This window comes from Microtus ochrogaster, linkage group LG4, assembly GCF_000317375.1.
Source record: "Microtus ochrogaster isolate Prairie Vole_2 linkage group LG4, MicOch1.0, whole genome shotgun sequence".
In the NCBI taxonomy this organism is placed as follows: Eukaryota; Metazoa; Chordata; class Mammalia; order Rodentia; family Cricetidae; genus Microtus; species Microtus ochrogaster.
This window is the reverse complement of record NC_022030.1, coordinates 20,034,983-20,049,949: the sequence shown is the minus strand read 5'-3', so window position 1 is coordinate 20,049,949 and position 14,967 is coordinate 20,034,983. Positions and strand designations below refer to the sequence as shown.

Sequence of the window (14,967 nt, the reverse complement as noted above, 5' to 3'; positions counted from 1 at the left end):
CATCTTGTCACTTTCTACGTCTTCCTGTCCTCAGAGTTGTGTTGTGGACATGATACTGCCATCGACACCCCATATGACCTAAGCAGCATTCTCTTCTATGCTTCTGGTTCTTTTACAGAGGGAAAAAGGGCTGGAGAGATGGCTCAGGGGTCAACTAGGATCCCAGTTCAGGTCCCAGCATCCACCTGGTCCTTAACAACTGTCTGTAACTCCAGTTCCCGGGCCTCTGATGCCCTCTTCTGGCCTCCAAAGGCATTGCTATGTTAGTACACAGGCATGCAGGCAGCCAAGACACCCAAACACATAAAATAATATCATTAACTTTAAAGGTAAAGGGATAAACTAGTATGGTGGTGCACATGCATAATCCCAGCACTCTGAAGGCAGAGGCAGGCAGATCTCTGGGTTCCAGGACAGCCGGGACTACATAGAGAGAGCCTGTCTCAATAAAAACAAAACAACAAAAAGTAAGAGCATAAAGTGCTCCTAACAGTGATCAGGGATTGAGTTAGGTCGGGATCCCATACACCACACCCCCAGAATCCATGCATGTGGATTTGGGTCCTGGCTCAGTAAAAAACAAACAGCTTTTCAGGAATGGTCTAGAACCTTCCCTACTTTATTTTATTTTAGTTTAGTTTAATTTTTTTTTTTTTAACTTTCAGGAGGTCATCTGTCCCTAACCTGTCTCCTGCTGGGGATCAAACTCAAGGGTCCCTCACTGGGGGATTCTAGGCAGGGGCTCTACCACTGAGCCATACCCAAGCCCCTCACTGGGGGATTCTAAGCAGGGCTCTACCACTGAGCCACACCCCAGCCCCTCACTGGGGGATTCTAGGCAGGGGCTCTACCACTGAGCCACACCCCAGCCTCTCACTGGGGGATTCTAGGGCAGAAGCTCTACTTCTGAAGCATGCCCCCAACTTCAAGAGAGTTTTACAAAAGTGTAAAAGTGTAACTTGCACATACATAACTCTTGTGACTTGCACAAATTATAAATCTTGTATCTCTGAATTTTCACAAAGTAAACACACTTGTCTAACCGGCTCCCTGTCCTGACACTGTCTCTCCTCCAGTCACTAACCTTCCTCCTTTGTACATAGAAACGGTGTTATACTGTGTGGTGTCACACCTGATGCCTTTTTCCTGGTGTCTTTATAAGATCCACGTGGTTTTGTGGCGTTCAGTCTCATGACAGTTTACGTACCCGTCAAATGTAGGTGGGCACTGGTTCTTGTTGTTATGAGTCATTGCACCGAGAAGATCGTTTCGTGTAACTTTCCTGACCTTGTTTTGACGCTTCCATGGGTGTGTTCTGTGGAGTGGGGATGCTGTGTCATGCGTGTCTTGAGTTTTAGCAGAGGCCGCAAGCCTTTGCCAAAATGGCTGCCCCGCTCGCCTTCTCCTGAGCTGTCCATCATTCTCCATTTTCCCTGGTGACAGTACATAAAGGTGCCACCACCGATGACAACAGCGTGGTGCCTTTGTTTGCGTTTGACCATCTTTGTGTGTCGATTGGCTGTCTGAAAAATCCTCTTCAGGGCTGTGTTTTGCGATATTGGAGCTTAAGAAGTGGGTGCACAACTGTGATCCTAAAATCAAGAGGTGAAAGCAGGATGATTTGAGTTCCAGGCCAGCCTGGGCCTCATAGTGAGACCCCATCTCCAAAAAAACCAAGGGCTGGGGATGTGGCTTAGTGGTAAAGCACCTGCTGTGTGTCTGTAATGCCCTGGGCTCAACCCCAGTATGCCCCCAAAGGGGGTCTTATGACCTTTACGTTAATTTTGGAATTCCACTTTCTGGAGACGTGTCCTTTGCCTGAAACCATGCATCACGGACATCTCCCCTCCCTCTGTGAGTCACCTTGCCTATTTTCTAAAAAGTTTTCTTCTTTTTTTTTTAAAGATTTTTTTTTTTGGTTTTTTCGAGACAGGGTTTCTCTGTGGCTTTGGAGCCTGTCCTGGAACTAGCTCTGTAGACCAGGCTGGTCTCGAACTCACAGAGATCCGCCTGCCTCTGCCTCCCAAGTGCTGGGATTAAAGGCGTGCGCCACCACCACCCGGCTTGATCTTGCAGGGAAGTGAGACAGGAACGTGCAGGGTCTGATGGAGGTCATGGAGGACTGATGTTCAGTGGCATGCACTCTATGGCGTATTTAGTATGTTTTCTTACAATGCCTGGGACCTCCAGCCCAGGGATGGCACCACCCACAGTGAGCTGAGTCCTCCTACATCCATTGCTAATTAAGAAAATGCCCTCCAGGCTTGCCTACAGCCCAATCTTATGGAGACATTTTCTCCATTGAGACTCCCTCCTGTCAGATGACTCCGGCTGGTGTCAAGTTGACATAAGAATTAGCCAGCACAGTGCATATGGGTATTTTGCCCTCGTGTATGTCTGGTTCCTAAAGAGGCTAGAGTAGAGTGTCAGAGCCTTTGAGACCAGAGTTACAGGTGGTTGTGAGTTACCGTGCGGGGCTGAGAATCAGACTCTTGCCTGTGAAAGAGCAGTGCAGAGAGAGCAATTGCTCCAGTCCAACCTTTTTATTCTTAGTTGAACATTTTGATAAAAAAGATCTCAAGCTGGGCCAGCAAGTAGAGCACTTGCCACACAAGCCTGATGACCCGAGTTCATACCCAGAGCCCACCTAACGGGGGCAGAGAAGGACCAACTCCACAGAGTTGTCCTCTGACTTCCATGCTTGTGCATCATGTGCACACACATTCAACAGCAATTAATAATAAAAAAAAAAATAAGGTTTGGAGCCAGGACTGTGACCCCAGCTACTCTGAAGAAAGGCAAGAGGACCATAAGTAGCCTGCAGTGGCTACAGAGGAAATTTTAAAGCCAACCCGAGCAACTTAGACCCTGTCTCAGAGTAAAGAGTAAAAGTGAGATTCTGTAGATAGCTTACCATTAGAGGGTTTGCCTGGCACGTATGAGACATGAAACTATTTCTAGTGATTCCATTTACCCACCTTTGTGTCTGTGTGTGTATCTGCTGTGTGTATTTCTGTATGTGTGTCTCTGTCTTTGTGTGTGTGTATGTTTGTATCTGTGTCTCTCTTTGTGTATTTCTGTCTGTCTCTGTGTTTGTGTGTGTTTGTATCTGTCTGTGTGTATCTCTGTATTTCTGTATGTATCCCTGTGTGTCTGTCTGTCTGTGTCTGTCTTTGTGTGTGTCTGTGTGTCTGTCTCTGTGTTTTTTTTGTGTGTATATATGTCTGTATGTCTGTCTTTCTCTGTGTGTGTGCACTCATGTGTGTACAACTTGCTAGAGTTGGTTCTCTTCTTCCACCTTGCGGTCTCAGGGATGGAATGCAAGTCTTTAGGCTTGGTGGTAAGTGCCTTTTACCCCTGAGCCATCTCACTGGCCCCCTTGAACCAGTTTTAATGATTCCATGTGCGGAGCTCGGGGATAACTTTGTGAGAACTGGTTCGCTCCGCTCATCTTGTTTCGAAGCAGAATCTCTCCTGTTTTTGTTGCTGTTCTGTGTAGGCTAGCCTGTGAGCTTGTAGTCAGGTGAGCCTCTGATCCACCCACTACTCCAGTCCACCCCTGCCGTAGGGTGGAATCTCAGATTCCAGATTTCAGCCATCACATCCGGCTCTTTGTGTTATTATTGTTTGTTTTTTTGAAACAGAATTTCTCTGTGTAACAGCTCTGGCTGTCCTAGAACTTGCTCTGTAGACCAGGCTAGTCTTGAACTCACGGAGAAGCACCTGCATCTCCCTCCTGAGTGCTGGGATTAAAGATACACACACGGTCACACACAGCCACATCTGGCTTTTTAAGTGGGTTCTGGGGATCAAACTCAGGCCATCACAGTTTTGGTGCTTTTGCCCTCTAAGCCATCTTGCCAGCTCCTCTATCTTGTTTTATTTTCATTTCACTGCGGGGGGCAGGGGGCATATATGTAATGTGTCTTTGCTCATAAGGGTTTCACAGTGCTGTTCCAGAGGTTGGAGGAAAACGTGCGAATTGGTTCTCTTCTGCCCGGCTTGCTCTGGCTCGTCCTCTCCCCCATTTCTCTCTCTCCAGTCTGGAGCTTGCTGTTTTGCTAGATTGGTCCCAGAGGGCTCACCCTGTCCCCTGGTCTGTCAGTCTCCACCTCCTCCCTGCCACCTCTGGGTTACCTGGATGTTTGCTAAGGATCCTACGCTTGCACGGTTTTGTGGTTTTGCCCGCTGGAGCAACCACCCACCCGATGGTTGGATGTTCCCCTTTTCCATGGCTCCACCCACTTTAACCCTTTGCAGTCTACACACTTTTAGTTTTTAAGGTCCTCATCAGTCCCGTGGAGTGGTGCACACGTGCAATCCCAGAACTTGGTGGAAGGAGTTGAGGACACAGTGTGAGATCTTACCTTAAACAAAACAAAAAATTCATGGTACAGAAGATAGCTCAAACCAAGGGGAAAAATGGGATTTTCTTAAAGAGCAATAAGGACATTGTGTGTATGTGTGTGTGTGTGGGGGAGGGGAATCACACCTTTAATCTCCACCTTCAGGAGGCAAAGGCACGTGAATCTCTGTGAATTTGAGGCCAACCCGGTCTATATACAGTGAGTTCCAGCCAACCAGGATTACCTAGTGAGAACTTGTCTCAAAAGAAACAAACAAAACCCCCCAAGAGTTAATAAGGACAAAATTAGCCTCCATCCCTCCCTGGCTCCTCATTTTTCTCTCTTCCAGAAATGTCTATGTACAAGCACATCCCAGCTCCTTCTTTCACAGAGAATAGCATATCGTACAGATTGTTCTGTAGCTGGTGGGTTTTCCCTCTTAATAGATCTTATAGACCTTGCTATTTTTGTAGTTGCCTAGGATCCTTTTATGACACTGATGATCTCTCTAACATGTTCCAGATTAGATCTCTGTTCCCACCCCAAGGCCTGCTGCTATGGTTGTTCTTGGACTCGTATTTTTGTGCATAGATGTTCATCCATTTGCGACACAGCTTCTTAGAGCTGGCTCCAAAGCATCCTTAGCTTGTCCCCAGCTTTGGGGTTCTCAAATGGTGTCTTGAAAGAAGTCTGATAATCTTGACTAAGAGCCTCCTTTAAGAACCACTGGGAAGGCCAGGCAGTGGTGGTGCACGCCTTTAATCCCAACCTTCGGGAGACAGAGGCAGGTGGATCTCTGTGAGTTCCGGGCCAGCCTGGTCTACAAGAGCTAGTTTCAGGACAGGCTCCAAAGCTACAGAGAAACCCTGGCTTGACAAACAAACAGACAACCAAAGAACCACTGGGAGGATCAAAGGTTCGTTCAAGACCAGCCTGGGCTACAGAGTTACTTCAAGGCCAGCCTGGGCAACTTAGTGAGACTCTGTCTCAAACAAACAAAGAGCACTGGGAGCATTGCTCAGTGGGAACCCGGGTTCAACCCTTAATATAGAAAAAAGGGTGGGGGGAGGTGGGTGGGAAGAAAGGGAGCTTCGACCTTTTAGTTGAGTGTCAGGACTGTAAGTAAAAGTCCTGTTAGCCCGAGCCCTATGCTAGGCTTCCTTCTCCATCATCTCTGTAGCCTCAGGCTGCTGCAGACAGACCCTGAGCCCAGGTCCCTCAGTCTTTGACTTGGAGATTGCCTTTAGGATCGTGACTTTGGTGTGTGCAGTCCGGATCGGTCTCGGCCCTATACTCTCTCCTTCCCTTTGCTGTTCTTGGCCTGGACGCCTTATCCCTAACTGCGTCCTCCTCTGTGTTCTGACCTGGAGTCACAGCCCTGGCTTTTGTCTCTTGTTATCCAGCTCCTCCGTTCTGTCTGGCTTCTCCCACGCCCACTGCCCCACTCTATCCACTTGAGCTCAGTCTGGCCTAGGACTTAAAGAGCAGATCTTTGGGCCTTTGGAGTCACACTGACTTACGACTTTGCTCCTCTGGCCTTCCGTGTCCTCAGCTGTAAGACAGAGGTAATAATACTGCTGCCCTCCCACGCTGACAGAGCTGTCACATAGCAAGCCCACAAGAAATGCTAGCAGCCGCCGCTATTATTAGTGTTATCTCACATTCCCATCCCCGCTTCCACAATTTTGGATTTGGAGAAGCTGCTTGGGCGGGAGAAAAGCTCCAGCTCCCTCTGTCCTATGTGTCCCTCAGCTTTGGTTGGTCAGAGAATACAAGGGCCTGTGGTGTACCCTGGTCTTGTGGGAAGAATGGCTGTCTATGGTCTTTCGAAAACTCCCCCAAACCCAGAGACTAAGACTGTTAGATTCTGTGTGTTGCTTGGTGGCTCTCATCTTGTTTCCTGGGGACTCACTGGCTACATACATCCGGTAGCTAAGAAGTATAGAAAGCCCAGAATGTCCATGGGTGCTTCTTTTGGCTTCCAGGCCCTAGTTCACCTGTCCTCCTCCGGACTAGCCTGGGCTTAGAAGTCTCAGAATTGCTCTGAAGGCCGAGGCTCCAGAATTTGGCTGACTTGATTTCTACCTCATCCTGTCAAGACAAGTCACAAAGCCAGCTACCACAAGCAGTGGGGGAGTGACCTACGCCTGCTGTTGGAAGAGGCAGCAGGGTAGAATAGCCGATTCTGCCACCTGCCCTCTCTGAATTCCAGTACACGTGCACAAAAAAGAAGCAGAGGCTTTCATTCCAGTTATTTGGGAGACTGAGGTAGAAGAATCACGGCTCCTCTGGTCTTCAGTATGACTTCAAGATCTGCCTGGGCAAGTTAACAAGGCCCTGTTTTAAGTTGGAAACTTAAAAAGAGGGTTGACTATAACTCATCAGTAGAGCCCCTGCCTAGAATCCCCCAGTGAGGGGCTGGGGTGTGGCTCAGTGGTAGAGCCCCTGCCTAGAATCCCCCAGTGAGGGGCTGGGGTGTGGCTCAGTGGTAGAGTGCCTGCTTATGCTTAGCATGCCAAGGCCCTAGATTCAATCCCCAGCTTTGAAAAAAAAAAATTCTAACAATACTCACTTTGTTATAGACTTTTGTGAAGATTTACAGCCAAATAATCTGGGACCAGTGAGAGGGATCAGCAGCCAAAGGGGCTTGCTGAAAAGCCCAAGAACCCAAGTTTGATCCCTGGAACCCATATGAGGGTGGAAGGAGAGAACAAACTCCACAGAGTTGTCCTCTGACCTATACATGTGTGCTATGCGTGCATGCCTTTCTCCATTGTGTACACACACACACACACACACACACACACACACACACACACACATCCTTTAACTCACGGAGATTTGCTTGCCTCTGCCTCCTCCCCAGTGATGGAATTAGAGGTGTGTGCCACTACTGCCTGGCTAATGATAAATAATTTTTTCAAGTCAAGTAATCTAAAGATTACACACAGGACAGGGAAGGAGAGAGGGGTCTATCTCATAGTAAACATTGTGGATATTATTACCAAAGAGTTCTCTCCTGGGTATTTCCTGAGTCCTAAATTCCTTTGTGTAAAGGGACACTGTCCTACCACCCATTTAGACTATCACTGCCTAGGTAAGTTACATTTTTATTGCAATGGCCTCCAGATGCTCTTGCTCTGCTGGTACCCTGGAAAGCTCTCTGCCTCGTTGTTTCTTTGTAATGATGAGATCAGTAAAGTCTATTTGTGACCCTCAAAAGTAACCTTCAGTGTAACCACTGACGGTGACACATATGCCTATAACCCTAGAATTCAGAAAACTGAGGCAGGAGAATTGTGAGTTTGAGGGCATCGTCTTCAATTCCAGTTCAGGTGACAGGCAGGAGGATCTCTGTGAGTTTGGGGGCTAGCCTGGTCTACATACCGAGACCTCATCTCTAAAACAAAGCCAAGAGCACTGGCTATTCTTGCAGAAACTTGAGTTTGGTTGCCAGCACCCACGTGGTATCTTAAAATCGTCCATAACTTCAGTTCTAGGGGATCCAGTGCCCTCTTCTGACTTTTTTGGGCTCCAGGCAAGTATGTGGTACACAGATGTACAGGCAGGCAAAACACCCATATGCATAAAATTTTAAAATCTCAAAACAACACCTACAAAAGACCATCCACACAGCAAAAAGCCAGAGATTGCAAACTGGCAGGTGTGTTCATGTGGCCTAAAAAAAAAAAAAAAAAAAGGTATTAGAATTTGAATGAGTCGCTGACATTCATAATCAGGGGATTTTACAGAACAATCCAGGCTTCCAAATTCTCTTGCAGTTTTACCATCTGGCGTGTCATGCCTGCCTGCCTCGTGGCAGCTCGGGCTAGAGCAAAATCCTGGTGAGGGATACTCTCATGGGCCACATTGGCCACAGCACTGCTGGCTGTGCGGTGGGGGCGGGGATGAAGAACTCAAAATTGAAATTACCCATGTATGCGGCGACAGAGAGCAATGCTGTCTGGTGGAACCGGACAGGGTCGTGTGTGTACTTGTCCGTGTAAAATGGATGAGTTGAGTAAGGTGTGTCGGAAGAGAATCTTGAAAGCTCCATTCTAATTTGATGCCAGCCCATTCTGAGTCCCTCCAGCGTCCCCCCTTTCTCGTAGGTGTTTTGGTTGGAGTCTCATAAGAGGCTGCAGAGCCCACGGATGCAACCCCAAGCCCCTCGGCTTTCAGGCCCTCTCTCCACTCACAGCATATATTTTATTCTATTTTGTTTGATTTTTCGAGACAGGGTTTCTCTGTGTGGCTTTGGAGCCTGTCCTATAACTCACTCTGTAGACCAGGCTGGTTTCGAGCTCAGAGATCCGCCTGCCTCTGCATCCCGAGTATTGGGGTTAAGGGTGTGCACCACCACCGCCCGGCCACTCACAGTGTTTCCAAATGAAGTATATGTGCCTTAGCCAGGTATGGTCTCACACACTTGGGCAGAGGCAGGAGGATCAGAAGTTCAAGGCTGCTCTTGTCTATACATTGGGTATAGAGATAGCCTGGACAACGTGAGAGGAAGTCTCAAAAAACCAGCACACAGGGCTTGGGAGACAGCTCAGCCTGGCTCATCCTAATGCCTGGGAGGCAGAGTCAGGCAGATCTTGGGGGCTTGCAAGCTACTCTGCCCACCTTACTCTACCTATTCTGGGCCAAGCATAGACACTGTCTCAAGAAAACAAACAAACAAACAAAAAAGGCAGATGGGAAGGCTGGAGAGGTGACTCCGCAGTTCCCAGCACTACATGGTAGCTCTCAGCCATCTGAGTTCCAAGGCATCCAATACTGTCTCGCCTTTGCTGGCAGCAGGCATATACATGGTACACAGACACATGCAGGCCAAAATCATACATACAAAATAAAATTAAAAAAAGAAAGATCAAGGCTCCTGAGGAGTGACACCTGGGGTTGTCCTCCAGCCTCCCCACACGCGACCACACAACAAACAGAAAAAGCGGACAAGCATGCTGGGGTTCTGTCATCCACAGCTCTGGTCCTGGGCCCCAGGATCCCTGACTCAGCCCCCAAGTTCTCAGTCTCTGACCTCTGCTCTCTCTTGCCCACCCAGGAGAACCCGTATGTCATGCGCAGGCCTAACTTCCAGGCCTTGTCTGGGAATGAGCGCTTCGAGGGCTTCTGCGTGGACATGCTTCGGGAGCTGGCGGAGCTGCTGCGCTTCCGGTACCGCCTGCGGTTGGTAGAGGATGGACTGTACGGGGCACCTGAGCCAAATGGCTCCTGGACAGGCATGGTTGGCGAGCTCATCAACCGGGTATGGCTGGCAGGGGCCTGGGAACGGAGGAAGGGAAGGTGGGGCCAGATCAGCACAAAGCAAAAGAAACAGGCGAAAGGTTGATGGTGCGCTAAGTTACCTTTGCCCTGGGTGCCTCGGGGCCAGGTAGGAAAAGCACAGCATTGTGTCAGTCACCTCCTGTGTTTTTGCCAGATGCTCCTCTTATGTTCAGAGGTTTGATGAGTGAATGACTGTGACGTGGAGTAGGAATCAGGTAGCCTGAAGTCATCAAGGGTGCGTCCTCTAAGAGGCAAGACCAAGAGCGGGAACTGCTCTCTGCCCGTTCCATCAGGAAGGCCTGGCTCACTTCAGGCCCCAAGAGTTGTCTTCTGGGGCTGAACGTGTGGCTCAGTTGGTAGAGGGCATGTATAGCATGCTGGAGACCCCAGACTCTATCCATGTAAACCAGGCGTGGTGGTGCAGGCCTGTAATCCTGGCACTGAAGAGGTGGAGGCAGGAGGATTCAAGGTCATTCTACATTCGGTTGCAAGTTTGAGGCCAGCTGGAGTTATGTCACCTGAGACCTTGTTGCAGAACCAACTAAACAAAAATCCAGAGCTGTCCGTTGGCTCAACTTTTCCTCAGTAGGTGTATGTGGAACACCAGCTCTGTGTCCTGCTCTGTGTCGGATTCAGTGAGCAGACGCTTTGCCCCCAAGAACTTATGAATCTCGTTAGGGTCCAGGAGCAAGTTACCACCATGTTTTCTGATTTAGAAAATTCATAGGAGAGACCCAGAGCAGACCCCTGACTCTAACTCTGCACTCGGGGCTTCCCCAAAGAGATGCTGCTGCCTGAAGTGATGGACCGGCGGGGTAGGGGGTGGGGGCATCAACAGGAAATCAGGTCCTGAGACACACACCTGTTCCCTGATCACAGGGCAGGCTGTGGGGGAAGATCAGAGGTTTAAGCTAACCCAGGCTGCAGGGCGAGACTCTCATGGTGGCATACACCTGTAATCACAGCAGACAAGGGTCCAAGGCAGGAGGATTACCAACACCAATCTCGTGGTGATTTCCAGACCAGTCAAGGCTACATAATAAGACCCTGTCTCAAAAAACCCCAACCAATCCCCCTCAAAGAAAAGGAAAGGATGGGGCTGGAGAGATGATTCAGCAGGTAAGAACACTGGCTACTCTTCCAGAGGACCTGGGTTCAGTTCCCAGCACTCACATGGTAGCTCACAACTGTCTGTAACTCCACTTCTAGGGGATCTGATGCCCTCACACAGGCACACGTGCAGCCAAAATACCAAATGCACATAAAGTAAATAAATCTTTGAACAAAGGAAAGGCGTGAAGAAGTCGGGAGGTGAGGAAGTGCTGAGGAGCAGAGGGAACATGGTTTGTAGAGGGAGCCCTCTGAGAGTACGGCTCTGAGTGAGCCAGCTGGGCCTGCCTGTGCGTGGGAAGTGCTTCATGAAGGTAAGGAGGGAGAAGAGGCAGGAGTGAGAGGTGGGAGGCAAGGGCACAGTGGAGAGAATATTCTGGAGTCTGACCAACCTGGACTGGAGTCCTTGCATGAATCTTTTCCCAACTCCAAGCTCCTTTTCCCCTTTCCTAAGATGGGGGTAATACCCGACAGGCCTGTAGTGAGGATCTCAGGCCTCATGCAAACTCGTCGCATGCTGCCTGTCGGACAGCGGGAATGTGGAGTTTTCTCTCCCCATTTCTCGTGTGTGTGTTCAGTGGATGTGTGTTTCTAGATGTGTGTGCACATGTGTGTATGCATGCAGAAGCCTCAGTAGCTCAAGCTGATCTTTTTTATTTTATTTTACTTTTTTCTGAGACAAGTTCTCTGTGTAGCCCTGACTATCCTGGAACTCACTCTGTAGACCAGGCTGGCCTTAAACCCACAGAGACTTGCCTGCCTCTGCCTCTCAAGTGCTGGGTTAAAGGCGTGCGCCACTACACCCCACTTCAGGCTGCTCTTTAATTCAGTTTGTAGCTGAAGATAACCCTGATCATTTGCCTCCGCCTCCCAAGTGCCAGCATTCTCTGGCATTTGCCACTATGCCCAGCTTATGGGAGATGCTGGGGATTGAACCCAAGACTTCGTACATGGTAGGCAAACACTCTACCAACTGAGCCACATCCCTGACTCCTCATAGGTTTTATTTCTTTATTCCAGAGAAAACCAGGTGGGCGAATGGAGAGAGGAAAGGCTATGCAAAAGAGGCATGTGGTTCGCCACACAGCAGCTGGTGGGCAGAGCAGGGAACGGCAGTGAGATCAGACTTGACATTGGACTCGGCTAGGTTCACCCTCCTGTCTCTCCCGAAAGAGAGAACTCAATACTTTGGAGCCCCTGAATGCCATCCAGATTGACACAAGCAGGGTGTTTTGTTAGACAAGGACATTTATCCCTCGGGGCATTGATTTTCTAAAGTTATTTGAACAGCAGAACCTTTCCTCCCATTGAAAGTGTCTTCAGAAGCCCAGACAAAAGCAGAGCTGCTCTGGGGAGGCAGAAGTGGGGGCCAGAGTCCTGGCTGCTTGGTCTCCCCGCTCCAGCCTGCAGGCAAGCCCCAAGGCACGGTCCCCTGAAGCTGCTGGCTGGTTTGAAGTCTTCTGCCCCCAGAGTAGGTGCTAAGACCTGAGTCCCAGAAAAGGGGGCCTGAGCAGAGGGGAGAAGGTCCAAAGCCAGTGTTCCTGTACCCACCCCAGTGTTCAGACCTGCCCGGTACCTGTATCCACAGCTTGCATCTCTTTTTGAGAAAAGATGGTGTGTGTATGTGTCCAAGCACCTGTGTTTGTGTGGGGGCCGGAAATCGCCTTGTAGGAGTTGGTTGTCTCTTTCCACTACGCAGGCTCTGGGCTCTTAGGCTTTATCCACTGAGAGCCAGGAACACGCAGCCTTCAGAGGAGCAGCTTCTTTAGCTGGCCACAATACACCAGAAGCTAGCTGTCAGCTAAGGTCTGTCTGACCTCAGGCAGACCTTCCCTCACCTTGGTGGCTCTGGCCTCACCAGATGAACACAAGGATTTGGTGTCCGGGGCCACTGTACCTGATTACGGCACAGCCAGACCCTTTCAGATCTTGCTTCTGCTGTGTACTGCCCGGGTGACCTTTGACGGGTTACCTTTATATAAAATTGGAGAATGGTTCCCGGCCATGTAGCATGACTGTGAGCAACAAACGGATAATCTATAGAAAAGACTTGGGGCAAGGCTGGTAGGCAGAGATGCCACCTGCTTGTGACCTGTTCTGTTATTGTCCTTATTCCTGTCAGCACGGTCAGTTCGTGCATACAGTCACCCGTTTGCCATCCAGCTGGTATTATTAAGCACCTACTGTGTACCAGGCTCTCTGCTTGCCTGGCCTTGTCCTTAGTGGGCAGGTCAAAGATTGTGAACCGCTGCAGATCAAGCTGGTTCAAGTGCGAAAAAGGATAGGCTGACCTGAGGGCCAAAGTAAAGATTGTAGAGGGTGTGGTGGACCAGGGTTGGTGTGAAGTAGACACTAGGGGAGGAAGGGCTTGGTGAGCGCAGACCCGTTGACTCCTAGGAAGAAAGTGCCGGGGAGGAGAATGCTGTAGCATCTCCCTGTGTCTGCTGGGGCAGCTGTGGACATTACAGAGAGAACAGTGGAGGAGAAGAGGCTGGGAGCACACAGAGGCTGAGACTGGGTCCTGCTGAGTTTGTGCCGCCTACTGTGGCATGGCCAGGCTTGCAGAACCACGTGGGAGTCCATTCCACATCACCCAGCAGCAGTAGCTGCCCCTGGCTGACTTCACACATGTGCTGGCAGCTTTCCCAGCTTAACTTTCGCTGCTTAACTCCAGAGCAGCACTGCCCTCTGCCAGCTAGAGGCCTGGGGCTCCACAGCGTGGAGTACTCAGTTCCCAGGGCTACAGCTGGGTCTGTCTGTCCCTAAAGCTACACCCTTTGCAGACCTCCCAGCAGATTAGTTGGGAAGACTGGAGCAACCGGATCAGCGTTTGCTGTGGCTGATCAAATGTTCCTTCAGGACTTTGTCCAGGCTTCCCATCCCCATAGCCTCACAATGAGGGAAGGATTAGTATTTGCCTCAGAAACAGAGAGGCCACGGGGTTAGTGACTGGGTGAGCTGGTCCCAAGCTGGAGAATGACTTCCAGACGGAAGGCAGCCCAACGCACTGACACCTCCAGCCTGCATCCAGGGATCCTCAGAATCTGGTCCACTTATCACACCCTGTGGCCATTGCTGGGGACTGTCGTTCCTTCTGTGCTTGGAATTCAGGCTCTGACCCTCTTTTCTTTCTTAAAGATTTATTTGCTTTGTTTTATATATATGAATATTTACCAGCATGTATAGTGCCCATGGAGGTCCAAAAAAGGCATGAGATGTCTCCTGTACTGGAGTTTCAGATGGTTGTAAGCTACCATGTGGGTGCTGGAAACCAAATCTGGGTCCTCTGCAAGGACCTTTTATTTCCCTCCCTAACTTCCTCCCTTCCTCCTTCCTTAACAAAATCTCCTGTATCCCAGGATGGCCTGGAACTCCCCTAGCTATTACCTTGGGGAGTCAAACCCAGGAGCTCACCCATGCTAGACAAGCTCTCTGCCAACTGCATGGCATCCCTAGCCCCAGCCCTGCTAATCTCCTCACCAGCTAATTTCCACACCAGTTTGTTCAGTCTCTCCAGTGCAGGGCTGACCTGCTGTTCGCTTCGGCCAAAGCCACAGGGCTTCAAGATAAGGCTTTCCTGGTGCTGAGAGGTAGACCAGACATCCTAGGCCAGCCTCGGGAGGCAGAGGGCTTAGAATGAGGGAGCTAGGAACCAAGCTCAGTTCCTAGTTTCTAGCTCAGTTCTTAGCTTAGTTTCTTTACATTTGTGCCTGCTCCTCATCCCAAGGGAAGTTCTAGAGCTGGGCTGGGTGAGGACATCTGCCCTGCAGCCTGCCTCGAGGCCTTTATACTTCTGATCTGATGGATGAGTCTTCAGCTGTGATCTGCCCTTAGGGAACATCAGGACCTTGGTCAAGGAGATGTCTTCCAACGGTAGAACTGTGTGTTCCTAGCACCCAGGGCAGCTTGGGCATCCAGTTCCTTGATCTCCAGTCAGTCTAGGGTCCACTGGCATCCATGACAGTGGCACAGTGGTTAGCAGCTGATTGGTAAGCTCCAGGCTTGGGGGAGGGGCGTGGGTCCCGCAGAATTCCTGGCAAGCCACCACATCTCACTGAGCCTCAGTTTCCCCTTTGAAAATAGTATAGAATATTTTCCCCTCACAGAACTTTGGATTAAATTGGAGCATTTTGCTGGGCGGTGGTGGCGCACGCCTTTAATCCCAGCACTCGGGAGGCAGAGGCAGGTGGATCTCTGTGAGTTCGAGACCAGCCTGGTCTACAAG

At 49.9% G+C, this 14,967-nt stretch overlaps 1 protein-coding gene across 3 annotated transcripts in view; it reads left to right on the top strand.

Annotated features, from left to right (window-relative positions):
• Grik5 (glutamate ionotropic receptor kainate type subunit 5) overlaps window positions 1-14,967 on the top strand; it is a 60,207-nt gene that overhangs the window by 15,656 nt on the left and 29,584 nt on the right. For all 3 annotated transcript variants that reach the window (XM_005361128.2, XM_026786374.1, XM_026786373.1), the window contains exon 12: window positions 9,409-9,612. In XM_005361128.2, coding sequence (XP_005361185.1) covers window positions 9,409-9,612 — 204 coding nt within the window. The remainder of the gene's footprint in view (window positions 1-9,408; window positions 9,613-14,967) is intronic.